Source organism: Peromyscus eremicus, chromosome 7 (genome assembly GCF_949786415.1).
Source record: "Peromyscus eremicus chromosome 7, PerEre_H2_v1, whole genome shotgun sequence".
Classification (NCBI taxonomy): Eukaryota; Metazoa; Chordata; class Mammalia; order Rodentia; family Cricetidae; genus Peromyscus; species Peromyscus eremicus.
In genome coordinates, this window is record NC_081422.1 from 82,258,530 (window position 1) to 82,271,711 (window position 13,182).

A 13,182-nucleotide genomic window follows, 5' to 3' on the forward strand; every position below is an offset into this window, starting at 1 on the left:
GATAACAAACATATTCTGAAATTGATTATATGAGTGACATATGCAGAACTCTGAATAGGCTGTGAAAAGCCACTGAATCCTAAGCTTTATATGGATGAATTACATATGTTACATATCAATAAAATTGTTATAAAAATAGAGTGCATGCTGGGCAGTGGTGGCACACGCCTTTAATCCCAGCACTGGGAGGCAGAGCCAGGCGGATCTCTGTGAGTTCGAGGCCAGCCTGGACTACCAAGTGAGTTCCAGGAAAGGCGCAAAGCTACACTGAGAAACCCTGTCTCGAAGAAAAAAAAAATAGAGTACAGTGGTTAGTGCACATCTATAATCCCAGCACTACAGAGGCTGAGGCAGGAGGACTGCAAGTTTGAGGCCAACTTGGGCTATATAATAAGACCTTGTTTCAAAACAAGGTAAGAAAAAGAAAGAGGAAAAAGGAACATACATGCTCTTGCATGTGCATATAAATACTATACTCCAAGTACAAGGTACTACTGTTTTAGAATCCACTAGGCTAGTTCAAGCCTAACACATCAGTTCTACTAACTAATGACTATTAACTAATTCATCTGAAGAACAATTTATTTAAATGCTGTATCATTAACCATCTGATCTCTCTACCTCTCTCCTTTTCTCCCTCTGCAAGTGTGTGTGCGTGTGCGTGTGCGTGTGCGTGTGTGTGTGTGTGTGTGTGTGTGTGTGTGTGTGTGTACATGTGGAAGCAAGAGGCTCCACCATTTTTGGCTAGGCTCGCTGGCCAACAAAAACAAGGATCTCCTGCCCCGCCTTACAGACCTTACAGGCATATACAGTGTCAACTAGTTTAGATGTAGGTGTTAGAAATTTGAATTCAGGTCCTCATGCTCACTCAGCAAAAATTATACTCACTGAGCCACCTTCTCAGCCCAATCATCCAGTTTTCTCAATGAATAGTTTTCCACACTTAGTCCATTATGAAACAGTTGTTCCAGAACTATTTTTCAAAACACATGATTAAAATCTATTAACTTTGTTTTAATCATGAATATTTTAGACATGAAGATTGCATAATCCCAGCACTGGGGGGGATGAGGCAGGAGGATCTCAAATTTGAAACACAAAATAAAGATCACACACACACACACACACACACACACACACACACACACACGCATACACAAAGAAAACTAAGTAGAAAGACCGAAGACAGCATCCACACACCACTACAACCAATATTAATAGTGGTGGGATATTATTATGTCCTTAAACAGGCTTAATTTGTGAGCTTCATCCCTCTCAATGGAAAATGCCACACATATTATCTATTTCCCAGCATCTTCCATTTACTATTTCCACTTGTAAATAAGTATTACTCTACAAAGTGATTTTTCATAACTGTGTAGTTAGTTGTATTACAGTTACCCAATAATCAATCATTAGATATCAGTTTTTCATTTTGGTTTTCCTTATTTTAAAACTTACAAATATTCCTTAAGCTACAATAAATCTTTTACTGTGTGTTTTATATACATCTTTGCATATGTCATAAAAATGCAATTTAAAAGCCAGGCATGGTGGTGCATACTTTTTATCGAAGTACTTTGGAGACAGAGGAAAGAGGATCTCTATGTGGCTGAGGCAAGCCTGGTCTACAAAGCAAGTTCCAGGCCAACCTGATGTACATAGTGAAACTTTGCCCCAAAATAAATAAATAAATAAATAGATAGATAGATAGATAGATAGATAGATAGATAGAATTTAACGTGAATATAAAGATATATTTTCCTCTTTTTATTTTTTATTTTTTTATTTTTTATTTTTGTTTTTGTTTTTTGTTTTTCGAGACAGAGTTTCTCTGTGTAGCTTTGCGCCTTTCCTGGAACTCGCTTTGTAGACCAGGCTGGCCTCGAACTCACAGAGATCCGCCTGCCTCTGTCTCCCGAGTGCTGGGATTAAAGGCGTGCGCCACCACTGCCCGGCTCCTCTTTTTTATTTTAAATTAAAATATAATTACATTACTTCCTTCTGCCATTTCCTCCCTCTGATCTCTCCTGTGCCTCCCTACCACCCCGGAAACCACAGTTTCTTTTTTTCTGTTATTGTCACATATATATAAAAATATCTATATATATAAATACAAGCTGCTCAGTCCATTTAGTGTTGTGTGTGTATAGATATATAAAGATAGATAGATAGATATGATTTCAGGCTAACCACTTAGTACTGGATAATCATTTAGCGGATCATCCCTGGGGAAGACTATTTATCCTACCTATCCCTTAATTGCCTGTGTTCTTTGTCTGTGGCTGGGGGCCATGAGATACCCTTCCATCTTAGCATGTCTCTCGGTAGCGTACTTCTTCAGGTCTTATTTCAGCAGCCATATGGTTGAGTTATACAGATAAAGCTTCCTTGTCATTTCTAAGAGACATAATCACACAGCACATGTCTTGATCCCCTGGCTCTACAATCTTTCTGTGCCTTCTTCCAAAATGCTCCCTAAGCCTTAGGTGCAGGAGCTGTGTTGTAGATAGATCAATAATAATATTTTAACTTGCAAATCTAAATATATTTCTTTTAATAAAAAATAGGATATGGTATCACAGGTCTATAACTCCAGCATGCTAGGGTCTGAGTTGGGAGGATTGCTGAAAGATTAAGGCCAGTCTGGGCTACACACTCAAAACCTTGTTTAAAAAACAAAATAGGCCAGGTGGTGGTGATGCACACCTTTAATCCCAGCACTAGGGATGCAGAGGCAGGTGGATCTCTGTGAGTTTGAGGACAGTCTGGTCTACAGAGTTAGGTCCATGACAACCAGGGCTACATAGAAAAACCCTGTCTAAAAAAAAAAAAAAAAAAAAAAAAAAAAAAAAAAAAAAGATAACAAAAACCCAGACGTTTTAAAAGATTATCAATCCCAGCGAGGCATGGTGGCACATACCTGTAATCCTAAAATCTAGAAGGCAAAGGCAGAAGGATCTTAAGTCTAGGGCCACACCCTAGGTTACATGTAAGTTCAAAGCCAGCCTGAATGCCAGAACAAGGCCCTGTCTCAAAAAATAAACGACTAGGGAATAGATCTCAATGGCAAAGTAAATGGCTAGCATGAGCAAGGCCTTGTGTTCAATCTCTAGCACTAACAAAAATGTGTATTATTTTAATACTAAACTTCCCTCAAGAAAGGACACACCAATTTGTGCATGTGTGGAATTCAACTTTTACTCATTCCTTCTTTTAATAACTTCACCTGTTACCCAGAATATACAAACAACAAACAACTGATTTTTCAAAAATATTCTGTTGAACTTTCATCATTTTACTATTCCAAACTTTTTTTCATCAATTCAATATTAACTCTCTTTTGAGAATTTCATACATACATACATACATAGACTGTATTTCTATCCTTCTCTCCCTCTTCCAATTCCTGATTACCCCCTACCATCTCACACTCAAGACCCTCTTCTGTATTTATTTGTGAGTGTGAGTGTGTGTGTGTGTGTGTGTGTGTGTGTGTCTGTACATATGCATACACAACCTATGGAGTCTAATTAGTGTTGCCCCTTATTTGCATGTGTTTAGGGATGACCCCTTAGGATTGGTGTCTAGACCCTGAACAAAAAAAGGAAAAAAAAAACAAAACTAAGGGAAAAAAAAGAAGGAAAAAGGAGGAGGAGGAGGAAGAATGAAGAAGAAGAAAGAAGGGAGAGGAGGAGGAAGAGGAGGAGGAGAAGGAGGAGAAGGAGGAGGAGGAGGAGGAGGAGGAGGAGGAAGAATTGGTTCTCCCACGCCTCAGCAGCCACTGACTGTGTATAGCTCTTCATCTAGGGGTGGGGCCTTGTGAAATGTTCCTCCATCCATGTTGGCATGTCAATTGGAAGGCATGCCAATTTGAATTTCACATGCTTTGCCTATTTCCCCACAATCAGAATTAGTGGATATTAATCTCTTTTCTCATCTTTCCAATTTGACAGGTAAAAGAACAGTACAGTACCTCATTGCAACTTATATTTGATGTGCAACAACACGTTTCCAATTGTTCGCAAGCCATTTTATATTTTTCTTTTGTAAACTCATTGAATCAAGTGGATATAGAAACATTTAACATGGTTAAACTTTATTTTGTTAATTAATAGTAGATATTTACATTCTATACGTTGTTTATATGTTTAATCCTAGTGAACTGACAAAGCAGTAGAGAAGTACTGTTTATAGCCAACAAATACATACATACATATATATGCAAAACCTAAATAGACAAAATATCACTCAAAAATATTTTAGAAGGTAGATCATAATCACTGCAATTCACATAAATTCATTTAAATAAAACATGACAGTGTTTTCTACAGTTGTCTTTTCCTTTTAAATTCCACAAATCAGGAAAACCAAGTATCAAAGGAAGCAAAACTGACCAAGGGACCAATAGTGATTAATCAACTTTTAATCTAAGAAACGAAAAATGAAGAACAAATATGCATACTATAGGAGAAAAAATAAGCTTGTCATGATAATGTCCCAAATTGCTCATTATAATCATATATACCTTGTGAATTCTTCGTACTAAGACAGATGCAAAAAATCGTAAGGTGATTCTCAGTTCATCAACAAAGGATTCATCATCTGTCACATCCCTTCAATTAAGGAGAAAAGCAAAAATTCAGAAGTTCTGAGAAATACAGTTTCATCTTGTTGAAACCAAGAAAATAATTTTCCTTTTTTTAAAAAAAAAAAACTTATTTATGCTATTTTCTCTTTTCACTTACAAACAATATATTTTGTTGAAGAACAGAGAGAATGGATTAAAAAAAGAAAACAAATCACTCATGATTTTAGCTCCAAATCCTAATCACTATTAATTATTTCCTTGTATATATGCACACAAGAGCCTTTTTCAAAGACTAAGACCATTTTCTAAGCATCACCAAATAAACTTCAAAGAAAACAAAACTATCAATGATGGAGAAATAATAAGATACAAAATTTTAAGTTAGTTTAAAAATATTTATAAAGTAGTGTAATTCTCAAAAAGGGGGGTGCTCAAAGAAAACTAAACTGAAAATTCACTTTTAGGCAAAGACTCAACCATTGAGCTACATCCCATCCCCACCCTGCAAACATTCTTAAACTGAAATTCTTACAAATTTCACAGGAAGAGGTACTTTTCATTGTCCTGAAATTTTTTTTTGTTTTGTTTTGTTTTTTTTCTGAGACAAGATTTCTCTACATAGCCCTGGCTGTCCTGGAACTCACTATATACACCAGGCTGGCCTTGAACTCAGAGATCTACCTTTGCCTTCCGAGTGCTGAGATTGAAGGCATGCACCACCACACCGGCTAATTTTCCTGAAATTTTAACGTCCTTATAGGAAGTACAGCATATTTTTTAACCAAAGACAAGAAAGCCTGATGTGAATAATGGCCAGATCCTGAACTTGAGGATGGAGCTGTGACATCTCTAAGCAGAATATGAAAGACAAATGCCTCCCACTGCCAACTCAGAGGAGCTATTATAGCATTACTATATGCGCTTTAGAAATACAACCAGCCGGGCAGTGGTGGCGCATGCCTTTAATCTCAGCACTCGGGAGGCAGAGCCAGGAGGATCTCTGTGAGTTCGAGGCCAGCCTGGGCTACCAAGTGAGTTCCAGGAAAGGCGCAAAGCTACACAGAGAAACCCTGTCTAGAAAAAAAACAAAAAACAAAACAAAAAAAAAAAAATCTTTAAGGCTGGAGAAATGGCTCAGAGGTTAAGAGCACTGACTGCTCTTCCAGAGATCCTGAGTTCAATTCCCAGCACCCACATGGTGGCTGACAACCATCTGTAATAAGATCTGGCACCCTCTTCTGTATACATAATAAATAAATAAGTCTTTAAAAAAAAAAAAAAAAGAAATACAACCAGATTTTATGTCGGAAAAGTCTCAATTTGGCAATGAAAGAAAGGAGATTTAGAAAGTCTTTAGAAAAAGATTCAGTTTACAAAAGGTTTCATCAGTACCGCTGTTTAAGTGACAAATACTCCACATTTAAAACATAATCAAATGTAAAGAAAAAAATTATAGAGCTCGTGAGGCCACTCAGTAGGTGAGGGCACAAGCCACTGGAGCCCACATGGTGGGTAGGAAGAGAGAAGCAACCCAGGCAGGTTGTCCTCTGACCTCTACACTGTATGTGTAGCACATTCACGAATAAGCAAGTGCGAAACAATTGCATACCTTTTCAGAAAAAATATAGCATATAAACTGTTGTATTAAATTAGTCTTAACACACTGTGAACGAACTCAAATAGTAGGATGTTTTTAATTAGAAAATACAAAAAAAACCTGAATCAATGCAAAAGTGAGGTATATCATTAGACTGTCAGATTTATATGTTCAAATACAATAAACACACAATGATTACTTAAAGAAACATGCATCAATCAAATGACATTAAATTGGATGCCTGACTCTAAATTAAAATCTCGTTTTTCTTTTTATAGCACTAGAATGTTTTCTATGTCCTGCAAGAAACAGCATTCATGTACCTTGTATGCACTAAAAACAAAGTTTCTTGGGGTGGGGGGAACACGATTTTTTCAGAGAATCTATTAAAATGATCTTTCAATTTGTGTGTGTGTGTGTGTGTGTGTGTGTCCGCGCGCGCGCGTGTGTTTGTGTGTGTGTGTGTGTGTGTGTGTGTATGTACCTGTCTGTTTATGTATGCAACTGTTTGTGCATGCATGTGTGCGCACATGTACACAGAGACCAGAGGTCAACCCTAGCCGTTCCTCAGGCATCATCCACCTTACTAGGACCTCGTACTCACCAAGCCTAAGCTAGGCTGTCTGACAACCAAGTCCCCATGATCCCCAGTGATCCTCTGGTCTCTGCCTGCTCAGCACTGGAATTACAAGCATTCATGAACCACACCCAGCTTTTTACCTGTGTACTGGGGATAAAACTCAGGGTCCCATACTTACATGGCAAGTACTTTACCAACTAAGTTATCTCCCCAGACCCTGTAAAAATTGTATAAGAAGCCGGGCGGTGGTGGCACACGCCTTTAATCCCAGCAATCGGGAGGCAGAGCCAGGCGGATCTCTGTGAGTTCAAGGCCAGCCTGGGCTACCAAGTGAGTTCCAGGACAGGCGCAAAGCTACACAGAGAAACCTTGTCTCGGAAAACAAAAAAAAAACAAAAAACAAAACAAAAAAAAAATTGTGTAAGAAAATTTTGTTGTTGTTTGTTGCAGAGAGGATTTATTTCCTTATATAGGCCAAGTGGGCCTCAAACTTGTAATTCTCCTGCCTCCCAAGTTCTATGATTAAGGGCTTGCTTCACTATGCCTAGCTCATCAATGATTCTTAATTGGAGCCAATTAAATCTTCCAGGTATTACTGTGTCATTTCTGAGGTAGTGAGATTGAAAGAGAGTGTACTACCAGCATTTAATGGGGAATAGATCAGAGACACAGCTAAATATCCAACAACACACAATGTAGCTCTCCACAAAAAAGATTTGGCCTTAATTGTCACTGACATATCCTGGCTTACATGGAAAATACATCATTAACATGTTTAGTTTAATGCTATTGGCCACATTAGGGGCAGGGGAGGGGGAGTAGGGGATGGAGCTTTTATGGAAAAAAAAAAACATACCTGTACCAAGGATAAACAAAGTTTTCCAACACTAATTCAAGAACCTGCACAAGAAAATTTTAAAGAAAAATAATTAACTATAGGGAAATAAACCATACTACTATATGATATATATTAGCAACAACCAATTTTATTATACCAAATACCTCCCTTTTTTGGGGAGGGGAGGGGTTCAAGACAGGGTTTCTTTGTATAGCCTTGGCTGTCCTGGATTTAGCTCTGTATACTAAGCTGGCCTTGACACAGATACCCATCTACCTCTGCCTCCCAAGTGCTGGGAGTAAAGGCTTGTGCCACTGCCCAGCTGACAAAACTTCTTGACAATATATTTATGTCAACTTTACATGGCTGTGAGGCTCAATAAGAACTGAAGGGAAAAAAAACCTTGAAATTATATAATCCAGAAAAGAAGTTTCTATTAGAATGGCACACATATCTTGAATATCTCCATAATCAAAAGTGTTTCAACAAGGGCCATCAAGATGGCTCAACATGTAAAAGTACTTACTTGGGTAAGTATGGTGACATGAGTTTGATTCCTAGAATCCATGAAAAGGTGGAAGGAGGGAATTGACTCCAGAAAGTTGTCCTGATATATATATACATACACCATGCATGAAAACCCCACACATACATCATGCACATAATACACACAATAATAAATTTTTAATGTTTTTTCAATGAATTGTTCCTGACTGGTTTCACTAGACAAAAACCAAAACTGATCAACCAAAAAAACTAGTACATAAGATTTATACAGAGAATCAAAATCAGGTGTCCCTGATTTTCTCTGAAGGAACAATGGTGACTGAAGGGCATGAAGGGAAATTCTGGGATACTCCTAATGTTTTATTTCTTGCTCTGATGATACTTACATGGATGCACTTACTTTCTGAAAACTTTAGCTGTATACTTAAAACCAGTATATAAGATAACAGATCAAAAGACCCCTACGTTCAGTTAAATATTCCATTTCTTGGGTCTGAGTGGAGCTGCATGTTGTAACTTTAACAAGGAGTTGCAGCATTGTGCAGTAACTCACAAAAGCAAGAGAGAACAGGAAGCAATATGTGTTCACTAGTTTTATGTCAACTAGAGACATTATGATTGTGGTGGCTCACGCCTTTAATGTCAGCACTTGAGAGGCGGAGGCAGGCAGATCTCTGTGAGTTCAAGGCTAGCCTGGTCTACATAGTGAGTTCCAGGACAGCCAGGGCTACACAGAGAAATCCTGTCTCGAAAAACTAGGAAAGGACAGAGAGAGAAAAGAAGAGAAGAAAAGAAAAGAGAGATTGAAAAAAAATGCTTCCATAAGATCAGGCTGCAGGCAAGCCTGTAGGGCATTTTCTTAATTAGCGATTGATGGGGTAGGGCCTAGCCCACTGTGGGTAGTGCCATCCCTGAGCGGGTAGGCCTGGGTTCTATAAGAAAGCAGGCTGAGCAAGCTAGGGGCAGCAAGTCAGGAAGCAGCATCCCTCCATGGCCTCAGCATCAGCTCCTGCCTCCAGGTCCCTGCCCTATTTGAGTTCCTGTCCTAATTTCCTTTGGTGATGAACAATGATATAGAAGTATAAGCCAAATAAACCCTTCTCCCCAACTTGATTTTAATCATGTTGTTTCATCACAGCAATACTAACCCTGACTAAGACACAATGTATCTTTAAAAAATGATTTCCCAGCCAGGAGGTGGTGGCCCACACCTTTAATCCCAACACTCAGGAGGCAGAGGCAAGCAGATCTCTATGAATTTGAGGCCAGTCTGGTCTACAGATGGTCCAGGATAGCCAAGGCTTCACAGAGAAACCTTGTCTCAAAGGAAAAAAAAATAAGATTTGCCATTTCCTTTCCTGGCATCAGTAACCAAAGATGTCCATTTCTAAGCAGTAAGGCTAAAAATCATTTGGTTTTTTTTTTTAATTACCAAAACTAAACATTAATTATACTGGGGTGCGGGGGTGGGGGTGGGGGTGGGGGTGGGGGGGTGGGGTGGGGGGTGGGGGTGGGGGTCACTAAACCCTCAGCTCTCTTCTGTGGCTCCATTGCTTGAATTGTTTCCCAGCAACTGACTCTCAACCAGTCTCCCTGCTTCCAAGCTTGCTACCCTCTAGCCTCCAGATGTACCAGTGATCTAAAACATTCATTCACCACACACTTCCCTATGAAACCCTCAACGGATTATACCAAACCAAAATACCTGAAAAGCAAAACGGCTGTGCTAATTCTGGAGAGCCTGTATGCCAGCAACCACAGCCACTTCCTTCCTTTTCACTTCCTGCTACACCCTAAGTCACATCTAAAGCTCTAGTCACACAGTTTGAAAATCATTAGCTTCCAAGTTCAAATAATCTGAAGCCTTCTGATTTCTTTTTCTTGGAGACAGGGTCTCTCTATATATTCCTGGAACTCACTAAGGAGATCACAGAAATATGTCTGCCCCTGCCTCCCAAGTCCTAGGATTAAAGGTACACACCACCATGCCCAGCATGATTTCCTAACAGCTATATAAAATACTGGATAAGAACTAAACTGGACCTGACTTTTTTCTTTGTGTGTGTTGTGGAATATTATTTTAAGATGTGTTATATTTGTTTATGCTGTGGAACATTTGTTTAATAAAATGATGCAAAGATGTGTTGCATTCTTTTATGTTGCATTTGTTTAACTTTGTGAAGCTATGTTACTGTACCTGTCTAAAACACCTGATTGGTCTAATAAAGAGCTGAACGGCCCAATAGCAAGACAGCAGAAAGGATAGGCAGGGCTGGCAGGAAGACAGAATAAACAGAAGGAGAACAAGAGAGACAGGATCGAGTAGAAATAAAGAGGAGGAGGTCATCAGGAGCCAGCCATCCAGCTACACAGCAAGCCATGGAGTGGAAGTAAAGAAAAATATACTGAACAGACAAAGATAAAAGTCCAGAGGCAAAAGGTAGATGGGATAATTTAAGAAATGCTGGCTAGAAATAAGCCAGGCTAAGGCCAGGCATTCATAAGAAAGAATAAGCCTCTGTGTGTATATCTATTTGGTAGCTGGGTGGTGGGCCCCCCAAAGAGCAAAGAGCCAAAGAGTAAAAACACAACCAACTACATGTGTGTCTGTGTGCATGGAGGCTAGAGATCATCTTCAGCACCTTTCACTATCAACTCCAACCTCTTTCTCTCTCTCTCTCTAAATGGAAGTTCTAGCAAAGAAGGACCAACTGCACCTCATTTTTTTTTTCAGCCCCTAAGGCCTGCTACCCCAGTTCCTGTCTCTATCAAGATCATTTTAAATATGGGAGCTAGTACCAATACTGTGAGCCATACTAGTATGCTTTCTGTTGCTGTGGTAAAACACAGACCAAAACCGACTTGGGGAAGGAGTGGGTTTATTTCATCTTACACTTTACAGTTCAACAAGAGGGAAACCAAGGCAGGAACCTGGAGGCAGGAACTAAAGCAAAGGCCATGAAGAACTCTTGCTTACTAGCTTGCTCTCCATGGTTTGCAAAGTCTGCTTTCTTATACAACCTAGAACCACCTGCCCAGGGGTAGCAGCACATACTGTATGCTGGGCCCTCCCACATCAATCATCAATCAAGAAAATGACCCACAGGTCAGTCTGATGTAGGTAAATTCTCAAGTGAGAATGACTCTAGTTTCTGTCAAGTTGACAAAACTCCCCAGCACAACAGACATAGGGTTAAGAGCTTTACCTAAGTTTTTTCATTTTGTAATGAGTGAAGTGGTCCAAATTCTCTAGTAGCCACGTTTTTCAAAATGTAAAAAGAAATAAATGAAATTGTTTTATTTAACCTAATATAGCCAAAACTATTATCATTTTTTAACATTTAATCAATAGCTGGGCGATGATGGCACACACCTTTAATCCTAGCACTTAGGAGGCAGAGGCAGGCATATCTCTGTGAGTTCAAGGCCAGTCTGGTCTACAGAGCTAGTTCCAGGACAGCTAGGGCTGTTACACAGAGAAACCCTGTCTCGAAAAAAAAAAAAAATTTAATCAATATAACAGACATTTAACATTTCCTCTAAGCCTTCAATATAGTATGTATGCACATATACGTGTGTGTGTGTGTGTGTGTGTGTGTGTGTGTGTATGTATGTATGTATGTATGCATGTATTTATGTCTAGCACATCTTGGATTGTACTAGAACACTTCAGGTATTTACTGATGCTACATGTAGTTGTGAATGCCATACTGACAGCACAATAAATATCTTCCCAATGCTAGGGATGGAACCCAGGCTCTTGCACATGGTATACAGGCATACTACCACTGAATTCCATTCCCAGCTCTGGATTTGTTTTAAACCAACAAATCAAAGAAACAGAAAAAGCCCAAGAAGTAACAAGAATGAAAAATGCCAAGTGTTTGACACTGCATGCAGCTTACATTTAGAACACACACAAACTGAGATAAAGGACAAAGCAGGGCTCAGCTGCCTGGTGCTATTCTTGAACTAATTAGTATTCAGTGTAATTCAGTACATAGCTATCATCTATCATTGGTCAACCGCCTATGTTACTCCAAATCAGCTGTTGAAAAAGTGAGATACTCCACACTCCCTATCTTTAAGGACTTGACTAATATCTTAGATGCAAAGAAAAGGTATGTCTTTTCAAACAAATAAATAAATATGAAAGAAAAGCAAAGTAAAAACTTTGTGACTAGAATAGGATACAAACTTTCTAGAGAGCATTACCCTACAGCTTAGTCAGTGTTAAAACTGGGGTCATACTTCATTAAGATACATGCTTAAGAGTTCAATGTTCCTTTGCAAATGGTTATTTCCCTATCATAAAGACACCTGCTCTTACAGTAGTAGTTTCCTTGACTGAAATGTCTATATAAATTTGACATAAGTGTAATTTAGAATAGCTTAATATTCAAGGTGCTTACTTCATGATCATTATCCAACTAAGAACTCACTAGGTGATATACATTAAGATGTGGTTGTGGGGCTGGAGAGATGGCTCAGAGGTGAAGCGCACTGACTGCTCTTCCAGAGGTCCTGAGTTCAATTCCCAGCAACCACATGGTGGCTCACAAACATCTGTAATGAGATCTTGTGCCCTCTTCTGGCCTGCAGTCATACATGCTGTATACATAATAAATAAATAAATAAATAAATAAATAAATAAATAAATAAATCAATCAATCTTGAAAAAAAAGGTGTGGTTGTGTTTTTTGTTTGTTTGTTTTCATTGCTGTTGTTTATTGTTTGTTTGTTTGTTTGTTTGTTTGTTTGTTTAAGACAGGCTCTGTACTTACTCTGTAGCCCAGACTGGCCTCAAACTCAATCCCACTGCCTCAATCTCCCAAGTGCTGGAATTATAGGAATGAAACACCATGCCTTTTTGTTGTTTTTTTTCTGAGACAGGGTTTCTCTCTATAGCCTTGGCTGTCCTGGAACTCCTATAGACCAGGCTGCCCTTGAACTCAGAGATCCATCTGCCTCTGCCTCCCAAGTGCTGGGATTAAAGGCATGCGCCACCACTGCCCAGCAAAAACTTTTTTTTACCATGCCTAACTTAATAAGGTGTATCAAGATTAGAT

At 39.0% G+C, this 13,182-nt stretch overlaps 1 protein-coding gene across 5 annotated transcripts in view; it reads right to left on the reverse strand.

The window, feature by feature from the left end:
* Positions 1-13,182, reverse strand: part of Snx14 (sorting nexin 14) — an 82,940-nt gene that overhangs the window by 35,627 nt on the left and 34,131 nt on the right. For all 5 annotated transcript variants that reach the window (XM_059268333.1, XM_059268335.1, XM_059268331.1 and 2 more), the window contains exons 5-6: positions 7,625-7,668; positions 4,529-4,616 (exon numbers count right to left, since the gene is read on the reverse strand). In XM_059268333.1, coding sequence (XP_059124316.1) covers positions 4,529-4,616; positions 7,625-7,668 — 132 coding nt within the window. The remainder of the gene's footprint in view (positions 1-4,528; positions 4,617-7,624; positions 7,669-13,182) is intronic.